The sequence below is a fragment of the Gorilla gorilla genome, chromosome 4 (assembly GCF_029281585.2).
Source record: "Gorilla gorilla gorilla isolate KB3781 chromosome 4, NHGRI_mGorGor1-v2.1_pri, whole genome shotgun sequence".
In the NCBI taxonomy this organism is placed as follows: domain Eukaryota; kingdom Metazoa; phylum Chordata; class Mammalia; order Primates; family Hominidae; genus Gorilla; species Gorilla gorilla.
Window position 1 is genome coordinate 52,130,917 of NC_073228.2, and position 20,163 is coordinate 52,151,079.

General features: G+C 55.9%; 1 protein-coding gene across 7 annotated transcripts in view; it reads right to left on the bottom strand.

Annotated features, from left to right (window-relative positions):
- The window catches only part of RARA (retinoic acid receptor alpha), a 48,438-nt gene that overhangs the window by 11,837 nt on the left and 16,438 nt on the right, over window positions 1-20,163 (bottom strand). For 3 of the 7 annotated variants that reach the window (XM_019027971.3, XM_019027970.4, XM_019027973.3), the window contains exon 2: window positions 14,405-14,944. In XM_019027971.3, the coding sequence (XP_018883516.1) occupies window positions 14,405-14,582 (178 nt within the window). In that variant the 5' untranslated portion in view covers window positions 14,583-14,944. Of the gene's footprint in view, window positions 1-2,949; window positions 3,700-4,201; window positions 4,884-14,404; window positions 14,945-20,163 lie in introns of those variants that run through there. The other 4 variants (XM_063706408.1, XM_004041768.5, XM_004041767.5 and 1 more) reach the window with 4 other exon arrangements.

Sequence of the window (20,163 nt, forward strand, 5' to 3'; positions counted from 1 at the left end):
GTTAGGACACGGCCATAACTCCCTGCACACACAGGTGGAGGGGGGAGGGACACCAACGGGGGAGGGACTGCCCGGGGCTGGCCCATCCCTGCTAACCTCCCTCCCCAGAGGCCCAGCCCACCAATCTCTCCTCTTCCTGCAGAAGGACTCGGGCTAGAGAAGGACCACACCTTCTCAGCTCAAAGTTCCAGCGCCCAACAGAGGACTGGAACTGACCCAGGAAGCCAGGCGTCCCCTCCCGCCGACGCTGCCAGGGTGCCCCTCCCTCGCTCCCCATCCTGGCAGGGCGGGCGGCGCAAAGCGCTCCACTCCGGATTCCCCACGCCCCCGAGCCGTTCGCAGGCTCGCACAAGGGGCCGGTTTCCTGGAGGAGATCAGCAGGAAATCAGCCGGGCCCCCGGCCAGCGGCTCCCCTCCCAATCCAGCTGGCGCCCGCTCCTCCGCAGCTCCCCTCGCAGCCCCTGGGGACGGTTGGGGAGGGGGCGTAGGGCCCTCTGTACCGTCCTTCCTCCTCCCGGGGAGAGGCGGGGGTAGCTCTGGGTGTACCGCGGCAGCGGAAGAAGGCCCCTAGCCCAGCGGCCGCCTGATAAGCATCTCCCCCTCCCCCAACTACGGGCATCCACGTGCTTCACATTCTTGGACGTCTGGGAGCGGGCGGAGGTGTGAGTGGCGGAGATTGGTGGGAGACAGATGGGGAGCCACATCCTGTGCACCCCCCTTGTCCTCTAATGCACCGAAATGAGGGCTCTGGGGAGGGAGGCAATGTCCCTAGGGCCCTGCAGAACCCAGGAGGCCACCTCCTCCCACAGCCAACCTGCTCTTCCCACCTTCAGTGGCAGTAAAGTGGAGAGTGGAGAATTCCCCAAGAGGGGGCTGGAGGCAGCTCCAGTCACCAGCAGACTTCCACACACCCAAGGGGTCCCTTCCAAGGTGGTGGCATTGGCCCCACATATTCTAGACTGAGTCTAGTTGCCACCCTCAGACTCCGGGTCCTTCCTGTGCCTCAAGGCAAGCCCCCAGACCCCCATCACTCCCAACCTCACAGCCTCAGGACCCGAGTCCACTGACACCTCACTCACTTATATGCACACCCACGCTCAGACTACGGGAACTGGAAACCCAGGCCTCTAGGTCTACTACCCCACCCCAGAATGGGTGTGGGGACAGGTCTCCACTTCCCCATGTCCAGTGGTTTAGGGGAAGGGCTCACCAATACACTGCCTGTCCTACTCTCTGTGATCCTCCTCCCTCTCCAGTTCTGGGCCAGGAAGAGCTGAGCTGTCCCCATGGGCTAAGAAGAGACAGGGGCTAGAGACCAAGGTCTCAGATCCCAGCTTCTCTCCAGCCCTCTGGAGGTGGTGGCCAAGGCAGTGGAAGGGGTGACTCTGGCAGCCCTGCTCCAACTATCCCCCTAGGGGAGGGGGGTCTTGCTCCAGCACTGGGAGAATGAGAGAAAGTGTCCTAGAGTCATCCTCTCACTCTCTCTTCTTCCAAAGTCAACGGTGATACCTTCCCTCTTGTGTCTACAGCCACACAGCAGATTCGGCCCTAGAGGAAATGGTCGGGGGCAGGACAATAGGAAAAGCTGGGATAGAAGTGGCTCTGGGAGGGCAGAGATGGGCTGTCTGTCCATCTCAGGTCTCTCTTCTCCCAGCAAGAGGGGTGGGGTAAGTCCTTTGCCCTTCAACCTTCTCCAATCTGCCAGGGCCCCGCGAGACCCACTCCACCCCTCCTCCCTGGCAGGCAGGAGGGAGGCAGCAGGTCCAGGAAGGTGGGAGATCCTCCACGGAAGAGCTTCCCCTCCAGCAAAGAGCCCAAAGCCCAGGAGGGGAAGAAACCTGAGCCATCTAACAATAACTCCCTTGCGCCTGCTCCCGCCCACCCAGTGTACACTGCCTCACAGCTGCGCAGGAAAATGCCCAGGTGTACACCCTGGTGCTCCGAGCTCCTGAGCGTGCACAGAGCCCTTCCTCCCAGAGGAGCTTGCACCCAGGCAGGGGGCAACAAGGAGAGAAAGTGATCAGGCTGCCAGGATGCTAGGATTCTCATCAGTGCCCCTCTTAGGAAGGCACAGCCCAGGACCTGGCCCTATCCCCAAGTGAAGTCAGGGTAACAAAAGGACTCGGTGGCGGAGCTGGGAAGGGATGTAGTCCTCATTTCCAGAGCAGCCCCAGACCCACAAAACCAAACTCATTCCCCAGAGAACAAACCGGATTAGGATTAGGGGGAGAGGGATTCTTCTCACCAGAGCAGCTTCTCCCCTCCACTCCTGGGGATGAAAGCCTCAAAGATGACAGCCAAGTGTCTGGGGCCAGGACAACAACCCCATAAGGACCCAGTGCCCCTTGCCAAGATGGAAGGTTAGGATGGCAGACGGGTGTCTGATGAAGTTGCCCCTTTCTGCCACACCCCACTGTCAATATCAAAGACACTGAGTGCTCCCCTGACACCCACTCTAATGACGCAAGAGCAAGGGCTGGGGGCAGCAGCTGTCGCACAGGAAGGGGCTCTCCCTCGGGCTTTGGCAAGTGGGATCTGGCGGGGGGGCCTTCCCCCGGGAGCAGACAAACCCACACAGACAGGACCTTTACCCCACCCTCCAGCCTGCTGTGAAGCTGTTGGATTCCAGGCAAGAAGATATAAACTGGGGGCAAGGGGCTTGGGCTTCATTTCTCCTGGAAGAAGTGAAACAAGAGATGAAGGAATGTTTCTTGAAAGAAGGAACCCTCAAAGCTCCTCAGCCCTAATCTAACACAAATTGCACTCAGGGTTACTGGGGGGAGGGCGCGGCCGGGAGGGTTCAATTGTCCAGCAAGGGCAACACGGGTTAAGTGAAAGGTAGAGACAGGACCTCCACTACACCCCGGGACTCTCACCCCCGAGTAGTAGTGGAAGCCCTACCGCCCACTCCCACCCCCTACAACAGCAGACTGAGAGGCCGGTACGTACAGTGGTTTGAGCCATTCCAAAGCGGAGTCCGGAGCGGGGTGGAGTACGGACCCGGGGCGGGGAGCCCCTTCTCTGGGAGCAAACAGGCCCGGTTCTGGTTATAAAACTCCACCACTAGGAAGGGGTTAGGGGTGGGACCCCCCACTTCTACACTCTCGTACATCTTTCCCCTCGAAGGCAAGAGGTCCGAGCTGGGAAGTCCTGCGCGCCGCCCCCGTCACTCAGCCGGCGGCGCCATCCGAGCAGAGCAGCTGGGGGCGAGGAGACGTCCCCTCGCCCCGACTGGTGACCTGGGCAGGGGGCGCCCCCTGCCCTGAAGTCCCCGCGTCTAAGTCCGCCGGCCGCTCCGCCAGTCCCGGTGAAAAGCAGGGAAGTTGTGTGTGCTGGGAGCGGGGGTCCGTCGGCTCTCCCAGGGAAGCCTGGCGGGGCCCGGGAACTCAGCGGCTTCACCTCAAGGGGACTCCCGTCTAGAGTCTCGTGGCGTCCGAGGCAGAGTACAGCGGCTCCCCAAGTCCGCAGGCCGGGGGCGGGATCAGCGCGGGGCTGGGGGTCAACGAGCACTTCCTCCTCCCAGCCGGGGATCCGGGGCTTCTCCAGGGATTCTCCGTGGCGAGGATTCCGGGTGGGGGTGGGGATCCCGCGCGGTTCCGCCTCCGCCAGGCCGGGGGCAGCCGGCGACTCGCTCGGTCTCTGGTGGTGCGCGCCACGGCCCCCCCACCCCAGCTCTGCGCGCCCCTTCCCCTCCGGGTACCACCCCCTTTCCACCGCCCCGCCCCGTCCAGGCACCGCCCCTGGCTTAACCCATTCCCGGCGCGTCCGGCTGCAGCGGGAGAAACGCAGGGAACCGAGAGGGAGAGGCGGCATGTGGACAGGCAAGTGGGGGCAGCCGGGGAAGGGGGAGGAGAGGAGAGGAGCAGGAAGGGGGAAAGGCTCCAGATGAGGAGTACACAGAGTACAGAGGGAGGCCGAGTACAGAGAGAGGAGGGGGCTGCGAGGGGACAAGGACGGAAGAGGAGCGGGCGTCTTCCCTTGTACCAGTTCCGGCTCCCAGGCTCCCCCAAGGTTTGGTCAGTCCCTGGCCGAGCGAAGCCGTGGTGGAGGAGGTGGTGGGGCGGGGAAGAGGGGGGTGGTCCCGGTGTCCTCCCCTTAACACACACTCCCACCCAGGCCGGGCCTCATTTGCCTAATGCAATGCGGCTGAACTCTCGCTGAACTCGCCTGGCGGCGCCTCACCTCCGAGTGACCCACCCACCGCTGCCCGTGACATCACCCGCTCGCCAGCCCGCCCGCGGGGCTCGCCCGCCAGCCCCCTGCCCGGCCGAACCGGGCCACCTCCCCCGGAGACGCGGAGAGCCACGGCAGGAGGCGTAGGGCCGGGTCCCGCGGGGCCAAGTGTTTGGCACCCGGGTGTGACATTGTGCAGCTCGGACGCTGTGTCGGAATGAGACACCGGCTTGTGTCATTGTCTGTGACATCATGTGTGACTCCGGCCGCCGGAACCCGACGCGGCAGCGCGGGTGCTGTTGGCACAAACACAGGCAGAGGGGGCTCTCCTCCCCACGCTCTGCGTGCTTCCGGCGAGCAAAGCCCCGCCCAAGGTGTCTCCTAGCTGGGGAACCAGTACCGGCCCCTGGTGCACTGTCCAGCTCTGGAGAGATAAAAGGAAGAGCTGGTGCCTTCCAATGGACTACTTCATCCTAGAAGCCCTCGGGATGCACGTTTCACTGGAAGAAAGGCCTAGCTTGGGTAGGTCCCTAGAAAGAGGGGATACCCCCACTCTCTAAAAGGTAGGATGGAAATGTACATGCTACCCAAGGATATTCTTCTAGAAGAAGCCTGGCTCTTTATATATGTTGTCATTTTATCCTCACAGCAACTCCAAGAGATGTTTTACAAATAAAACAGGTCTCAGCAAGGCTATGTGGGTTGTCCAAGATCACATTACTAATAATAAAGAGTAGAGCAGGTATTTGAACTTCCTGCTGCCAAAGCGCATGTTCTTACCAAGCTAGGCCGATTCAGGGTATTTTTCTGAGCACCTTCTATGTGGACACCCTGGGGAACCTGCCCTTGGAGACCTTAGGGAGCAACAGCCATTAAGCAAATAATCACTATATGCACACACAATTGCAAACTGAGATAAATGGTATTATGCTCTGAAGAATTAACATAGGTACCTAATTTAGGTTTAACTAAATTAGGGAAGAACGCAAATAAAACAGACCTACCATAAGAGAAAGTTTGTAAGTTAATCAGGCAAAGAGTAGAAAGGAGTGTAGTTCCAGTTAAAGGGCGAGTCTGTGCAAAGGCCCTGGGGTTACAGAAGTTGATGAGTTCATTGAAGGAACTGGCAGAAGGCTAGAATGATGGAGCACAAAATTCAAAAGGAAAAGGTACACAAGACCAGGCTGGAGAGGTGGGCTCAGGCCAGACCAGGGGGGCTTATAGGCCTCAGTAAGGCTTTTGGATTTTATCCTAAATGCAAGGAAAAGCCATAGAAAGGTTCCAAGCAAAGGAAAGATCAGATTTACAGTGTAAAAAGATCTTTCCAGCAGTTGTGTGAAGAATGGATTATAGGAGGGCAAGAGAGACCAGGTAAAAGCTACTGCAGCAGTCCAGGCAGCAGACAAGGGTGGCTTGGCCTAGGAAACTGGAAGTGCTGATGGACAGAGGAAGGTGGATTCAATACACATTTTAAAGGTACAAATAACGTGGCGGCGGGGGCGGGGGGGTAAGGGGTATGGGAAAAGAGGTAGCAAAGAGACTTGTGTGTGACTTATGCATCAGTGAAGTTCCTGAGACTGTAAAGCAGAGAAGTCCACTGGGCTGCTGGACAGGTGGACGTGGGGCCCTGAAGTGCAGTCAGGGCTGCAGATGGAATGCTGGGGTCTGGGGACAGGTATGCAAATCTTGACAGTGGATGAGACTAATGGCGAAGAGAACAGAGTGCTTCCATGCCCTCGGGATCTTTCAAATGATGGAGCAAGGCTCTGCGCTCACAGCTGCAAGGCGCTAAGGGACCTGAGACTCTGTCCCTGCCATCAAAGACCTTGTGGTCAGGAAAAGATGTCCCAAATGGTTACAGCTCATGGCAGGAACAGGGGAGAAGCAACTTCTGGGTAGCGAGATGAGTGTTGTTAAAAAATAAATAAGGACCCACAGGCATTCTAAGTAGGGAGGCAGAGTGTGGCAAGCAAGGGGGAACATCTGTGAAGATTTCTGGGAAGAGGCGGCATTCAAGATGTTCCTTGAAGGATAGATAGGATTTCCGGAGCTGGAGAGGAGAAGCTAGGGCAAGAGGCCCGTTCTGGGCAACAGCAAGGTCATGGGGCAGGTCAGAGCAGAACACAGTGTCCTGGGGCAGTGGGAGAAGTGGGAAACAAGGAAGGCTCTGGCCCGCAGCTGGGGCTGGGGGGCCTCCAGCAGCAGCTGTCTGCAGGCCTGGGGCCCCATCCTGCTCAGCCTTATCCCTCCCTCAGCTCCTTCTCAGGGCTTTGCGTTTAGTAAGCCCTCAGCAGGTGCAGGCCAAACTGGCCCCCACTTGTGCCAGGCAGGGCCCCCTCCTGTCCCCAACCCCATCTGGAGGGGACAACAAACAGGAAATCATGAGGCCCAGTGCCAGGTGGACACTGGCTCCCAGTACAGAGTGGCGCCATCCCCCAAGACAGTGCCCAGCTCTACCCTGCCCCTCACTATCACAGCCTTGCTGGGTATGTGAAACTCACCAAGGGCCTCAGCAGGAAGCAGGCGACCGTGGCCTAACGGCAACTCGCCCAGCCAAGGAGAGATTAGAAGTTTTGCTCTATTTTTTTATTTTTATTTATTTATTTGAGACAGAGTCTCGTTCTGTCACCCAGGCTAGAGTGCAGTGGTGTGATCTCAGCCCACTGCAGCCTCCACCTCCCGGATTCAAGCAATTCTCATGCCTCAGCCTCCCAAGTAGCTGGGATTACAGGTGTGCACCAGCATGCCCAGCTAATTTTGGTATATTCTGTAGAGATGGGGTTTCGCTATTTCGCTATGTTGCCAAGGCTGGTCTTGAACTCCTGAGCTCAAGCAATCCTCCCACCTCGGCCTCCCAAAGTGCTGGGATTACAGGCATGAGCCACCGTGCCCAGCCTTTTTTTTTTTTTTTTGAGTCCAAGTCTTGCTCTGTTACCCGGGCTGGAGTGCAATGGCGCGATCTCGGCTCACTACAACCTCCACCTCCGGGTTCAAGTGATTCTCCTGCCTCAGCCTCCCGAGTAGCTGGGATTATAGGTGTGAGCCACCGTGCCCAGCCAGAAGTCTTGCTTTAAGGAGGAGGAAACAGATTTGGAGAGAGCTTGGGTGACCTGCCCGAGGCCACACAGGAAGAACTGTCCTTTAAGACTCCTGCCCATGGAAGGCCCTTGGTCTGTGGGCTGGTTGAGGTTTCCAGCAACCCAGAAGTCAAAATGGGGAGGGGAGCACCTCTATTTCTGACAGCCAAAGGTTGAATGGCCTCCAGTCAACCCTGGGAGGCCCAATCCCTCGCTGTGCCCCAACTCCACAGAGGAGGAGGAGGAAGAAGGCACTGCCCCAAAATGACTTAGAGATGGAAACCACTTCCTCTTCCCACAGACACTACTCCCTCAAAGGGCAGGCAGGTCTGCACTGGTACAGCCCCATAAGCAACACATCCCTTGGTATGGGGTAGACACAATACCTCGGCCCTGACCCACCTAAAAGGAAGACGGGCTTCCTTCCCTGAGTTCCCTCCCCGCATCCATGCTGGGATCTCGTCCAGAGGGAACCTGTGCATTATCCTTGCTGGGAGATAAAAGGTGAGGGACCCCATTTTCATTAAAAACTCCATGTCATGTTCTTTTGTCTGACTCTACATTTCCGACTCGAAGAAAGGCATTGCTAGGCAGCACTCCCTCCTCCTGGGCTGTCCCTCTGCCTGGGCTGTCCCTCCGCCTGGGCTGTCCCTCCGCCTGGGCTGTCCCTCCTATTGTCCAGGGAAAGAGTGGGAAGCAGGGAAGGAGGCAGTATGCACAGACTGCAACAGCGAGGAAGTGGCAGAGGATAGGAAGAAGGGAAGGACACAACCTCCTCCTTTCTGCCTTCTGCTGGGGCTCACCCAGACCCTCGGGCATTCCCCAGTCTCTAGGCACACGAAGCAAACATGCAGCCACCCTTTTGGGGCTCCCATCCCCGGCTCCTCTGTTGATGGCTTGCAACTTCTTTGCCTCCCTCCACAAATTGAAACAAATTAAGAATAAGAACTGTGGCTTTTACACTCTGTTCCTTCAGTGTCTGGAGATCGGGGGGAGGGTGCCCGCTGAGTTCTACAAACTCCCGTGGGCTACAGCGGGCAGATTTGGGGGTGGGGATGGTGTGAACAGATTGTATCCACAGCTTCCAGGACAGGATGGAGATCTGGCCCAGGCCCCTTATCTTTCTTTCTCTCCAGCCTTCAGGATCCAAAACAGAGAGGAGGGGGTATGGCTTGGGCCTTCCCTACGCCCCCTACTGGGGAAAGGTAGGTTCTAAGGCAGAGAAAGGGCCTCTACAGTGGGGAAGGGGGTTTCAGTCAGCACTAAGCCCCACCCCCCACACTTCCCACACCCAAGAGTGTGCCCCACAATCCACTCTCAAAGCTGCCTATGTAGATGGTGGAAAACAGCCCAGCTTTACAATCCTACAGTCATGATTCTGCAGTACTTTAACCTCCCCCAGCACTGTGTCCTCTGTGTAAGTGGGGATAATGTCCCTCTTCCAGGATTGCAGGGATTAAAATTTGTAAAACACAGACAAAGCCCCTGACACACAGTAGGTGCTCTATAGATGTTAGCATCCCATTCTCTCCAGCTCCCACCTACAAAGGGTCTGGGTCCCGGCCAGGCACAGTGGCTGATGCCTGTAATCCCAGCACTTGAGGAGGCCAAGGCGGGCGGATCACAAGGTCAAGAGATGGAGACCATCCTGGCCAACCAACATGGTGAAACCCCACCTCTACTAAAAATACAAAAATTAGCTGGGCGTAGCGGCACACACCTATAGTCCCAGCTACTTGGGAGGCTGAGGCAGGAGAATCGCTTGAACCCGGGAGGCAAAGGTTGCAGTGAACCGAGATCGAGCCACTGCACTCCAGCCCGGGTGACAGAATGAGACTCCGTCTCAAAAACAAAACAAAAAAATAACAAGCCGGGCGCGGTGGCTCATGCCTGTAATCCCAGCACTTTGGGAGGCCGAGGCGGGCGGATTGGGAGGTCAGGAGATCGAGACCATCCTGGCTAACATGGTGAAACCCCATCTCTACTAAAAATACAAAAAATTAGCCGGGCATGGTGGTATGCATCTGTAGTCCCGGCTACTTGGGAGGCTACAGGAGAATGGCTTAAACCTGGGAGGCAGAGGTTGTGGTGAGCCAAGATCATGCCACTGCACTCCAGCCTGGCTAACAGAGCTAGACTCTGTCTAAAACAAATAAATAAATAAATGAATAAATGTCTTTGGCCAGGTGCAGTGGCTCACATCTGTAATCCCAGCACTTTGGGACGCCGAGGTGGGCGGATCACCTGAGGTCAGGAGTTCAAGACCAGCCTAATAAGGAGGAACCCCATCTCTACTAAAAATACAAAAAAATTAGTCCAGCATAGTGGCGGGCGCCTGTAATCCCAGCTACTCAGGAGGCTGTGGCAAGAGAATCGCTTGAACCTGGAGGCAGAGGGTTTCAGTGAGCTGAGAGATTGCACCACTGTACTCCAGCCTGGGCGACAGAGCAGGACTCCGTCTCAAAACAAACAACAAAAAAGAAACATGCTCAGAGAGGTTATCAGCAAGTTGTATGTGACATAAATGTCCAAGTTGTTGTTGTTTTTGAGACAGGGACTTGCTCTGTCACCCACCAGGCTGGAGTGCAGTGGCGTGATGATAGCTCACTGCAGCCTCAACCTCTCAGGCTCATGCAATCCTCCCACCTCAGCCTCCCGAGTAGCTGAGACTATAGGCACACGCTACCACACCTGGCTAATTTCTTCTCTTTGGTAGAGGCAGGGTCTCACTATGTTGTCCAGGCTTGTCTCAAATTCCTGGGCTCAAGTCCCTACCTCAGCCTCCAAAAGTGCTGGGATTACAGGCACGCGCCACTGCACGCAGCCAGTGTCTTAAGTTTTATTTTATTATCTTTTTTTTTCAGAGACAGAGGCTCACTCTATCCCCCAGGCTGGAGTGCAGTGGCATGATCTCGGTTTACTGCAACCTCTGCCTCCTGGGTTGAAGCGATTCTCTAGCCTCAGCCTCCCGAGTAGCTGGGATTACAGACATGTGCCACCTCGCCTGGCTAATTTTTGTATTTTTAGTAGAGATGGGGTTTCACCATGTTGGCCAGGCTGGTCTCAAACTCCTGACCTCAGGTCATCCGCCCGCCTTGGCCTGCCAAAGTGCTGGGATTACAGGCATGAGTCACCACGCCCAGCCCAGTGTCCAAGTTTTAAACTCAGCACTAAATGCCTACTCCACAGCCCCCAGTCAGACCCCTTTGCCCATGGAATTCCCAGGGTGAACAAAAAAGGCAGATCAGTTCTCCCCTCCGGCCAAGAAAGGTTAAGAACCCAAACCAAAGACCACTCCTCTTTAAACACTCTGTGCCCTAAGTCACTCCCCCTCCCAGCCCCAACACCAACACACAGACAGGCTGACTCTCCTTCCTTAGCTCTGGATTTAATTCCCCCAAAACACACTCAGCTCTCTAACCCTCTCACCCAATACACACAAGTCATTAATCCCCTTCCCAACACACACCCAACCGTGACCCCACCCCCAAAACACACACAGCCCTGACCCGTAGTGCACATAGAATCCCAGACCTCCACAGTAAACACCAGTCTTCAGAGACCAAGCCCCAGGGGCCGGTTTAGGGGGCGGGGAGAATCACCGGACCATCTCTAGGGCTCCCACCCTGGCTGTAGCAGGACAAATACACAGCCCTCCCCACAGTGACCTGGAGAGGATTTCTGTTGGTCCCATAGGCTACTAGGTCTCTGAAGGGCACACCCAGGCCACCTAATGTGCTGCCTCCTCCCCACCTGGGGAAAGGGATGAGGGGGAGGAGGGACCCAACACCTTTGTTGGGTGGGGAGTGGGAGTAGGAAGCCTCATCAGCAAGAATTCCTACAAAAAGGGTGTGGGCGGACTGGGGCATACCACTGCTCCTGCAGGAATGGAGGACCATGGATTGCCACCTCTCCTGGGAACTGCCTCACCCTCAGCACCAGCCCTAAGGCCAGGCAAGCAGGGAAGGCTAAACTGCCTCCATCTCTGAGGCCAGGCATGTGATAATTTTATCTGCCATGCTTTCCTACCCAGAGCTCAGGAGCTCTGTCCACCAGGCAGCCCTGGCTCTGTAGAAGGAGGGAGATGCCAGGCTCCCTCAGACCCATGGCCACACCTTGTCCCAGAGAAGAGGAAGGTCAGCGAGAAGCTCAGAAGCTAAGGGTCTGGGCAGGGAGAGAAGTTGTTGTTGTTTACTAGGGAGAGGAGAGGGGCAGGGAAACCAAAAGGCTCACAGAGGGAGGGGGCAGGAAGGGGGCATTGCCTAACCTGGGTGGAGAAAACCGAAGAAGGCTACACTTGCCTGAAATGTGGGCACCCCACCCACATTTGGGGAGAAGGTTACCAGGATGGGAAGCCTTCCCCACCCACCTCTAAGAAAGAGGAAGAAGCTTGCAACATTGAGGGGAGGGGAAGGCAAAGCATTTGCTCCCTCTGGCCAGGATGGGCAAGGATGGGGCCAGGCCCCAGCCCCCACCTCCAACCCTCCAATGAGCCCAGGCTCCAGATGGACAGAGTGTCTGGGAACTCTGTTGCCATCACCTGGGTTAGGACAAGTTGTCCACAGGCACCAGGTCGCAGGTCCCTAACTCCTCCCCCGTCAAAAATCCTACCCTGAGCTGGGTGCAGTGGTACATGCCCATATCTCCAGCACTTTGGGAGGCCAAGATAGGAGGACTGCTTGAGCTCAGGAGTTTGAGACCAGCCTGGGCAACATGGTGAGACCTTGTCTCTATGAAAAATCAAAAAATCAGCCTGGTGTGGTGGCACGCACCTGTAGTCCCAGCTACTGGAGAGGCTGAGGCAGGAGAATGCCTTGAGCCCAAGAGTTCAAGCCTGCAGTGAGCTATGATCATGCCACTGCACTCCAGCCTGGGAGACAGAGTGAGACCCTATGAGAAAAAAAAAAAGAAAGAAAGCCAGGCACAGTGGCTCATGCCTGTAATCCCAACACTTTGGGAGGCTGAGGCGGGCAGATGACTTGAGGCCAGGAGTCCAAGACTGGCCTGGCCAACATGGCAAAACCCCATCTCTACTAAAAATACAAAAAAAATTAGCTAGGTGTGCTGACATGCACCTGTAATCACAGCTACTCGGGATGAGGCATGAGAATCGCTGGGAGGCCGAGACTGCATTAAGCCAAGATGGTGCCACTGCACTCCAGCCTGGGCAACAGAGGAAGACTCTGTCTTAAAACATAAAAATGGCCAGGCGCCTTGGCTCATGCCTATAATCCTAGCACTTTGGGAGGCCAAGGCGGGCGGATCATGAGGTCAGGAGTTCAAGACCACCCTGGCCAATATGGAGAAATCCCGTGTCTACTAAAAATACCAAAAGTAGCCAGGCATGGTGGCATACGCCTGTAGTCCCAGCTACATGGGAGGCCGAAGCGGAAGAGTTGCTTGATTCCGGAAGGCGGAAGTTGCAGTGAGCCAAGATCGCACCACTGCACTCCAGCCTCGGCGACAGAGCAAGACTCTGTCTCAAAAAAATAAATAAATAAATAAAAATAAAACCCTACCCTGTCAGGAAGCAGACAGTCTTCTAGTTCCAGTGATCCAAGTCCAGAATGTAAATCACAGTCCCTTTAAATGCAGTGAATATTCTACAAAGATACACCAACGCATTCCCTAGTAGCCCCAAACCCCAGAGGCTGGCCTCTCCCTATCACTAACACAGACTATAGGACCAGACCAGAATCAGAGTCCCCAGACTCCATCCATCCCATACTCCTATATGAGGTGGAGAGAAGAGACAGCAGAAACAGAACATGAAGGTTTGATAAGGGGTGGCAGGAGAAACTGAGGCAGCACCTGCCTGCCCCCTGGCCCCAGGGCATAAAGGGCAGGGAACATAAAGAAACACAGACATAGAGTCCCTGCTCCTGGTGGCTGGTGGAGCCTGGGAGGGAGGGGGCCACAGCTAAGCCAGAGGAGGCGATCCAGGAAGCAGTGGTGGTGGTGGGCACCCAGCCAGTGCGGGCAGTGAGGTGCCCAGCCAGGGCCTGCCCCAGGGACAAAGAGACTCCCTGGCTCCGGGGAGAGAGCGCTGCCCCCACACTGAGAAGGGGGCACTGACCCAGCCCAGCCAGGCACATAGGGCAGTGGTGCCAGGCAGCTTGCCAGCAGCCGAGAGAGGGGTGGTGGGTGCCCAGGGCAAGGTGTGCAGTCCCTGCTGGCCAGGAGAGGTAGGGACACATTTCCCAGGTCAGCAGCTGACCAGCCGGCCAGCCAGCAGCCCATGGCCCATTCTGCTGCTTCCACCCCCTCCCATCCCAGGCCAGGCCCAGGCTCCCTCCTCCCCCCAGCCCTGGCCTGGCGCCCAGCTGGGCCCTGGGGGCCAGAGTTACTGTAAGCGGCCTGGCAGGCCCCAGCCCTGGACTCTGCCAGCTGGCCAGAGCTGCCGCCACCTCCCACTACCTGGCTCGGCCAGCCGGCGAAGGGTACTGAGACCCCTGCCCAGCCAACGAGTGACCTCCATGGCAGAGGGTGGAGGCAAGGAAAACACAGGCCCTGCCAAGACCATGCATGCGTCCGAGGCCAGAGTCCAGGCCAAGTGTCCCCTCCTGGGACACTCACCCTATCCACCCAGCTAGACCGTGGGCCCCTCCCTCTCATCCTCCCCACAAAGGGAAGCACATCCTAGCATGGCCGGGGGTGGAGCTGGCAGGGGGAGAGGTGGGGTTCCAGCCAGCCTTCCTCGGTCTGCTCCTTCAAGCCCTTTCCCTCAGAGGCACTGAGTGGGGGTGGGGCGTAGGTGGTGTGCTGCTCTCACTCTAGGTAGAGCTGCCATTTCCATCAAATGTCAAGAGGTTTGTTTACCCACCTCCAGCCTGTGTGTCCAGTCCTTGGAGCTATTTATAAGGCCCCAACAGCAGAGCACAGAAGAGGGGTGCGAGGGCCACTGCAGGCCAGAACAGCATGGTTTCATCTCCCCCTCTGCCACCCCCAACTTCAAACACAACCACCATGATCAGCCTATAGGCCATAGGGCTTTCATTTTTAAGACCTCAAATGATGGTCACCCCAACTGGAGAAGACCTTGCCGCTCACCGTGCCTTCCACTCACAGCAGAACAGACGTGCCCAGAGCCTAAGCTCTGAGGCCTGCCACCCTCCACAGTCCCTTCCCACCCCAGCCCCCACACCCAGACTTACTGGCTGGGGATGGTGTGCTATATCCACTAACTGGAAGCTGGTGCTGGAGAGTGGTCAGAGCGCCTGGCGGGGAGAGTCCACCCAGCATAGGGGGGAAGAAGAAGGCGTAGGGAGGCACCGGGTACCCATTGAGGTGCCCACCCCCAGGTGTCGGGCAGGAGCTGCTGTTGCTGGCCATGCCAAGCGGCCACAGTCAGAAGGGAGGCAGACAGTCTGGCAGGGGGCTCTGGTGGGCTTCAGACCACCCCTCCTCGGGGCATGGGGCCTGGGCCCAGATGGGGTTTGGGTGGTCAGCCCACCCGCCCTGTCCTGGAGCTGCTGTCCAAAGAGGGCAGGCTAATCTCAGTCTCCTGGAGCCCCCACCCTGGCTGGGGGCCAGGTGGGTTGGGGGATGTCTCAAGAGCCGGTCCTTTGGTCAAGCAGTTCTGTGAGCTGGCACTTTTCCTGGGAAGGTCCAGAGCTGGCCTTCAGGGCACCAAAAAAGATGCCACTCCTAGATGGGCCCCAGCTAGGTGGCTGAGGGGGCCATGTCCTGTGATGCTGCAGAAGAAAGAAAGACAGGTGAGTGGGCACTGAAGAACAGGCACACAGGCATTCCCCGTGGAGCTCCCCAACCTGGGCTGCCGGAGATTTTCCCGTGGCACCCAGCTGAGCAGACAGCTGGCACCATGCCTGGCTGGCAGAGATGACCTGGAAGCAGGGCCCAGACACTGCTGGGGGTGGCAGATAGCACAGCCAGGCTGGGGAGACAGGGACAGAGCCCAGAGCCTTGGAGGGCCTCTCACCCACAATCCTGAGGGGAAAGGGTCCACAGTGCCACCTCAAGGGATCACTGCAGCAGAAGCGGGCAGCTGGCCCTCCTTCCCCCAGTGAGGGTTACCTGAGGTCAAGATGCAGAGAACGTGTGCTGGGGGGGAAGAGGGAGGGGGAGGAAAAGCCGCTTCCCTAAAGCATTGGCACTTCTCAGAAAAATGACTCCTAAGCCAGGGGGCCCCTCTTACACCACTTCCCCCCCAGATCCAAGCCCCAGCACCCCAGACGGGTTTGTCCCACAGGCCCTGGGAGGAGGCCCATTTACATACACACTAATAGGAAAATGGGAACCAAGGACTCCTAGGTATCACCTCCAATGCTTAACAGCATGGATGGTCCAGGGGTAGGCGATGTGTAGGAGGGCAAGGACTGCCCAGGAAGCCTCCTACCCCCAGGCAATGAAGGAGAGATTGATCTCAAGGTTTACCCACATACTTCTGTCTGCAGAAGCAAAACACATGAACTGGGGTGGGAGGTGGGCAGAAGATGAAAGGCCAGATGCCCCCTTCACCAGTGTGAATACAGATCCACACCCTGTTTGAACAGCTGGCACCAGAGGATATGCACAGATGATACCATGGGGTAGAGACAGAGACAGAGATGAACCCAGAGATTCCATAACACAGTGAGACAGATAGGCAGCAACAAGAGCAAAGAGAGAGAACACGAAGAACATATCCATACGAGGACAAGAGGATGTTTCAAATCCATTTTGGGTACAGGTTATATATAAATACATATGCATGTATTTATATATGAAAAATACATATATGAAAGACAAAAGAAAAGAGACAGACAAAAAGAAACATGGCCAATCAAAAGCACAATGAGGCTGGGGGCGGTGGCTCACGCCTGTAATCCCACCACTTTGGGAGGCTAAGGCAGGTAGATCACCTAAGTCAGGAGTTCAAGACCAGCCTGGCCAACGTGGCAAAATCCTGTCTCTACTAAAAATACGAAAGTCAGTTGGGTGCGGTGGCTCACACCTATAATCCCAGCACTTTGGGAGGCTGAGGCAGGTGGATCACCTGAGGTCAGGAGTTTGAGACCAGCCTGACCAACATGCGGAAACCCCATCTCTACTAAAAAATACAAAAATCTACTAAAAAATTAGCTGTGCATGGTGGCAGTTGCCTGTAATCCCAGCTACTTGGGAGGCTGAGGCAGGAGAATCGCTTGAACCAGGGAGGCGGAGGTTGCAGTGAGCTGAGATCACACCATTGCACTCCAGCATGGGTAACAGAGCAAGACTCCGTCTCAAAAAAAAAACACACAAATACAAAAGTTATCCAGGCGTAGTGGCACATGCCTGTAATCCCAGCTACTCGGGAGGCTGATGCACGAGAATTGCTTGAACCTGGGAGGCAGTGAGCCGAGATTGTGTCACTGCACTTCAGCCTGGGCAACAGAGTGAGACTCCATCTCAAAAAAAAAAAAAAGCACAATGAGATACCACTTCATACCCACTAGGCTAGCTCTAATAAGAAAGACAGATAATAACAAGTACTGGCGAGGATGTGGAGAAATTGGAATCCTCATATATTGCTGGTGGGAATGTAAAATAGAATAGCTGTTTTGGAAAACAGTTTGGCAGTTCCTCAAAAGGTTAAACACAGCGATGGCATATGACCCAGCAATTCTACTCCTAGGTATCTACCCAAGAGATATGACAACGTAAGTCCACAGAAAGACTTATACATGAACATTCACAGCAGCGTTATTCCTAATAGTCAAAAAGTGGAATCAACCCAAAAGTCCATCAACTGACGAATAAATAAAATGTTGTATGTCCCTACAATGGAATGTTATTCTGCCAAAAAAAGAATGAAGTACTGATACTATGATATGGATATTCCTTGAAAACATTATACCAGTTACAAAGACCATGTATTGTAGGATTCCATTTATATGAAATATCCAGGATAGGCACATTTATAGAGACAGAAAGCAGACTTGTGGTTACCAGGAGCTGGGGCGTGGATTTGAGGAAGATGGGAAGTGACTGTTGCTGGGTATGGGGGCTCTTTTTGGGATGATGAAAATGTTCTAAAATTGATTGTGGTGGTAGTTGCACAACTCTGAATATACTAAAACCACTGAATTGTACACTTTAATGGGTAAATTTTATGGTATGTGAATTATATCTCAATAAAGCTGTTTTAAAAAGAAGAGGAAAGAAAGAAAAGAAACAGGGCCACAGAGACTCAAAATAAGGACTGTCCGTTTCCAACACCCCCTATACCTTGCCACTCCACCCCAAGCTCAGGCTACACTAGGTTCCAAGCTCTGAACTCCAGACTGTAGCCTCAAACCTGGAGTCCAGGGGACAAGCACATGGCCAGCATTTGGTTGAAGACCAGGCCTAGGAAGGGGGAGTTCCTGCCAAGGCCACTGTGGAAGAGGCCAGGAATTCTGGCCCAGCTGAGCCAGCCAGCCTGTGTGGAACTCAGAGAGAGAGGGTGGGAGGGGACAGGTACTGGGCTAGGGAGGGGAGGCTGCCCCAGGAGTAAAATCTGGACCTTGCTAATGACCACGATTTTTACTGTTACTCATTATGACAATCATAGGGCCTCTCTCCTCACTCCTGAATAAAGAGCCCCCTTCCTACCCCAGGACCCTGCCAATTCCCTCCTAGGCTGAGAGGGCTGATGTCAGAGGAACAGGGGCCCCACCCACTGGACCAGTTGCCGCCCTGGCCCCCTCCCAACTCCTGTGGGGCCCCACACAACGGGAACTGGAGCTGGGGGAGCCATGCAAGGGAAGAAGAGGCTGGCAGAACCTCATCAGTTCCTACAGTTGGACCCTCACACACAAATACACATACAAACTCATGCATGCAGGTCTATAGAAAACATCTGGGTGCGCAAGAGCACGCCTGCAGCCCCAGCCTGTGTGTGTGCAGGCATGCATGTGAGGAGAAGGAACCTGGAGATACCATCTCTCCACACCTGGGCTCTACCACACAACGAACACAGCTCAGAAACTGCATGCATGGGCCCCAGTACACAGCTCCCCAAAGACACAACCACAGCCCCACAGTCTCCCAAACTGTACATTCTCCAAACCTCACACAGCCAGGGTGGCCCTTGTACCTGCTGCTTCTGCCAGAAGATGCTCTGAGGTCCTCCCTGTGGGCCCAGCCCATGCACCAGGTCCACAAACACTCAGGTGAATTCACATCCACAGAGGCCTGCCTCTCTCAAGGTGAGGCCCAAGGGGCAGCTAACCCAAAGTGAGGCCTCCATAACCCAGGCTGAGGCCCAGAAAGCCATCACTCCAGATCTCAGGCATCCTGACCCAGCCTTTGGGGGTTGGGAGGCCAGTTTAGTCAGTCCAGCCTGGACCCTCTGGAACCCACCCTTGCTCCCACAGAAGAGAAAACCACAGCCACCTCAACTCTGCCCCGGTGGAGTTTGAAATTGAATCAAACTTCAATCCCCACTACCCCCACCTCACCCCCAGCCCACCACCCACACACACTACAGGGCAAGGCTGGAAGGCCTCCCCAGACCCCTATCAGAGCCTCCAAAAAGCCTAACCCAGCTCTGCCTGCAAATTTCAGTGCAAATTTGCTCAGCTCCCTGGGGAGGGCCTTGAGCCGCAGGAGGGCTAAAGGTCACAGAAATAGGCCAAGGGCCAGAAAGACCAGAGAACAGGGATGGGCAAGGGTAGGGATGACCAGGGTGGGCCCGAAAGGGCACAGACTCTGCCTCAGAAGGTCCATCAGAAGCTATGACCCTCAGAGAGACACCTGGGCCCCAGCCCCCTACACCCCAGGGGTGGAGAAGGCCTCGGCAGAGAATCGAAACCAGTACCAAAGAGAGGGAAAACAAACTACCCACATCCAACCTCCACCCTACGCCAGCCACCTCCACTGCCCACGGGCACCCTCCCCTGAGAGAGAGAAAACCACAGGCCCACACCTCCAATATATGGAGCCTAGCCTAAGCACAGCAGAAAAAGGGGTAGGGGGCTAGAGCACCTGCAACCAGCCCCACACCCCTGCCCACTGGGGCCGCTCTCACCCTCAGAAGGTGCCAGGATCCCTTCCCCAGCATCAGCATCCCTAGCTGCCCACGCGTTACACCCCAGAGTCACACACCTAGAGAAAAAGGTGAGAGCTTTCTGAGCCACGAAGATGGGAGAAAGAACCAGAAGTCGGAAGGGTCAAATCTCAGCTCTGCCACTCTGTGTGACCTTACGCAAGTCACTTAACCTCTCTAAGCATCTGTTTACTCGCCTGTGAACTGCCTACCTCAACAACGAGCTGTGCGATTTCAGACAGGAAGTCCTGGAAAGCACCCAGACCAGAGCTTGGCACAGGGGAGGCCCGGGCAACTGGAGCCCTCCATCCCCACGCCTCTTGCCACCACCTTGGTGCCCCTCAGCAGTCGGCCTGCTTTCCCTTGCCTCACCCCACCCAGGGCAACATCTGTTGACAGGGCCAGGAGGGAGAATTACCCATTTCCCAGGGTCTGCTTCCCTCGGATGGAGGAGAGGGATGTGGGGAAAGGGATATTCGGGGTGTGGGTGGAGGCCTGACCACAACCCATTCCCAAATTCCCTTCTTTCATTTCACAAACCAAAAAAGGGAAACCTTTGGATTTAGGGAGGGGAGAAGGGGAAGAGAAATAGACCATTTCCTCCCCTATACTCAGGACAGAAGAGCAGGGGACCCCAAACCCAGCCGGGACTGGCCCCAACCTCCCTTCCTCATTCATTCTCTCTGTTCTCCAGTCTCCCCTAAAACAACGGTTCCCAAGAAATAGAGGTCAGGCAGTCTCAGAGGGGCTGAGAGAAGGGGAAAAGGATTGGGGAGCTTAAAAGAAGGGGAGACTGGGGGTTTCCTAAGCATTCTAGACAGTTAGTGAATCATATGCAAATGACACCCAGAGCTCAAGCTCAACTTGGGCAGGAGGGACTCTAGCCCTGGCAGAAACAAAGCC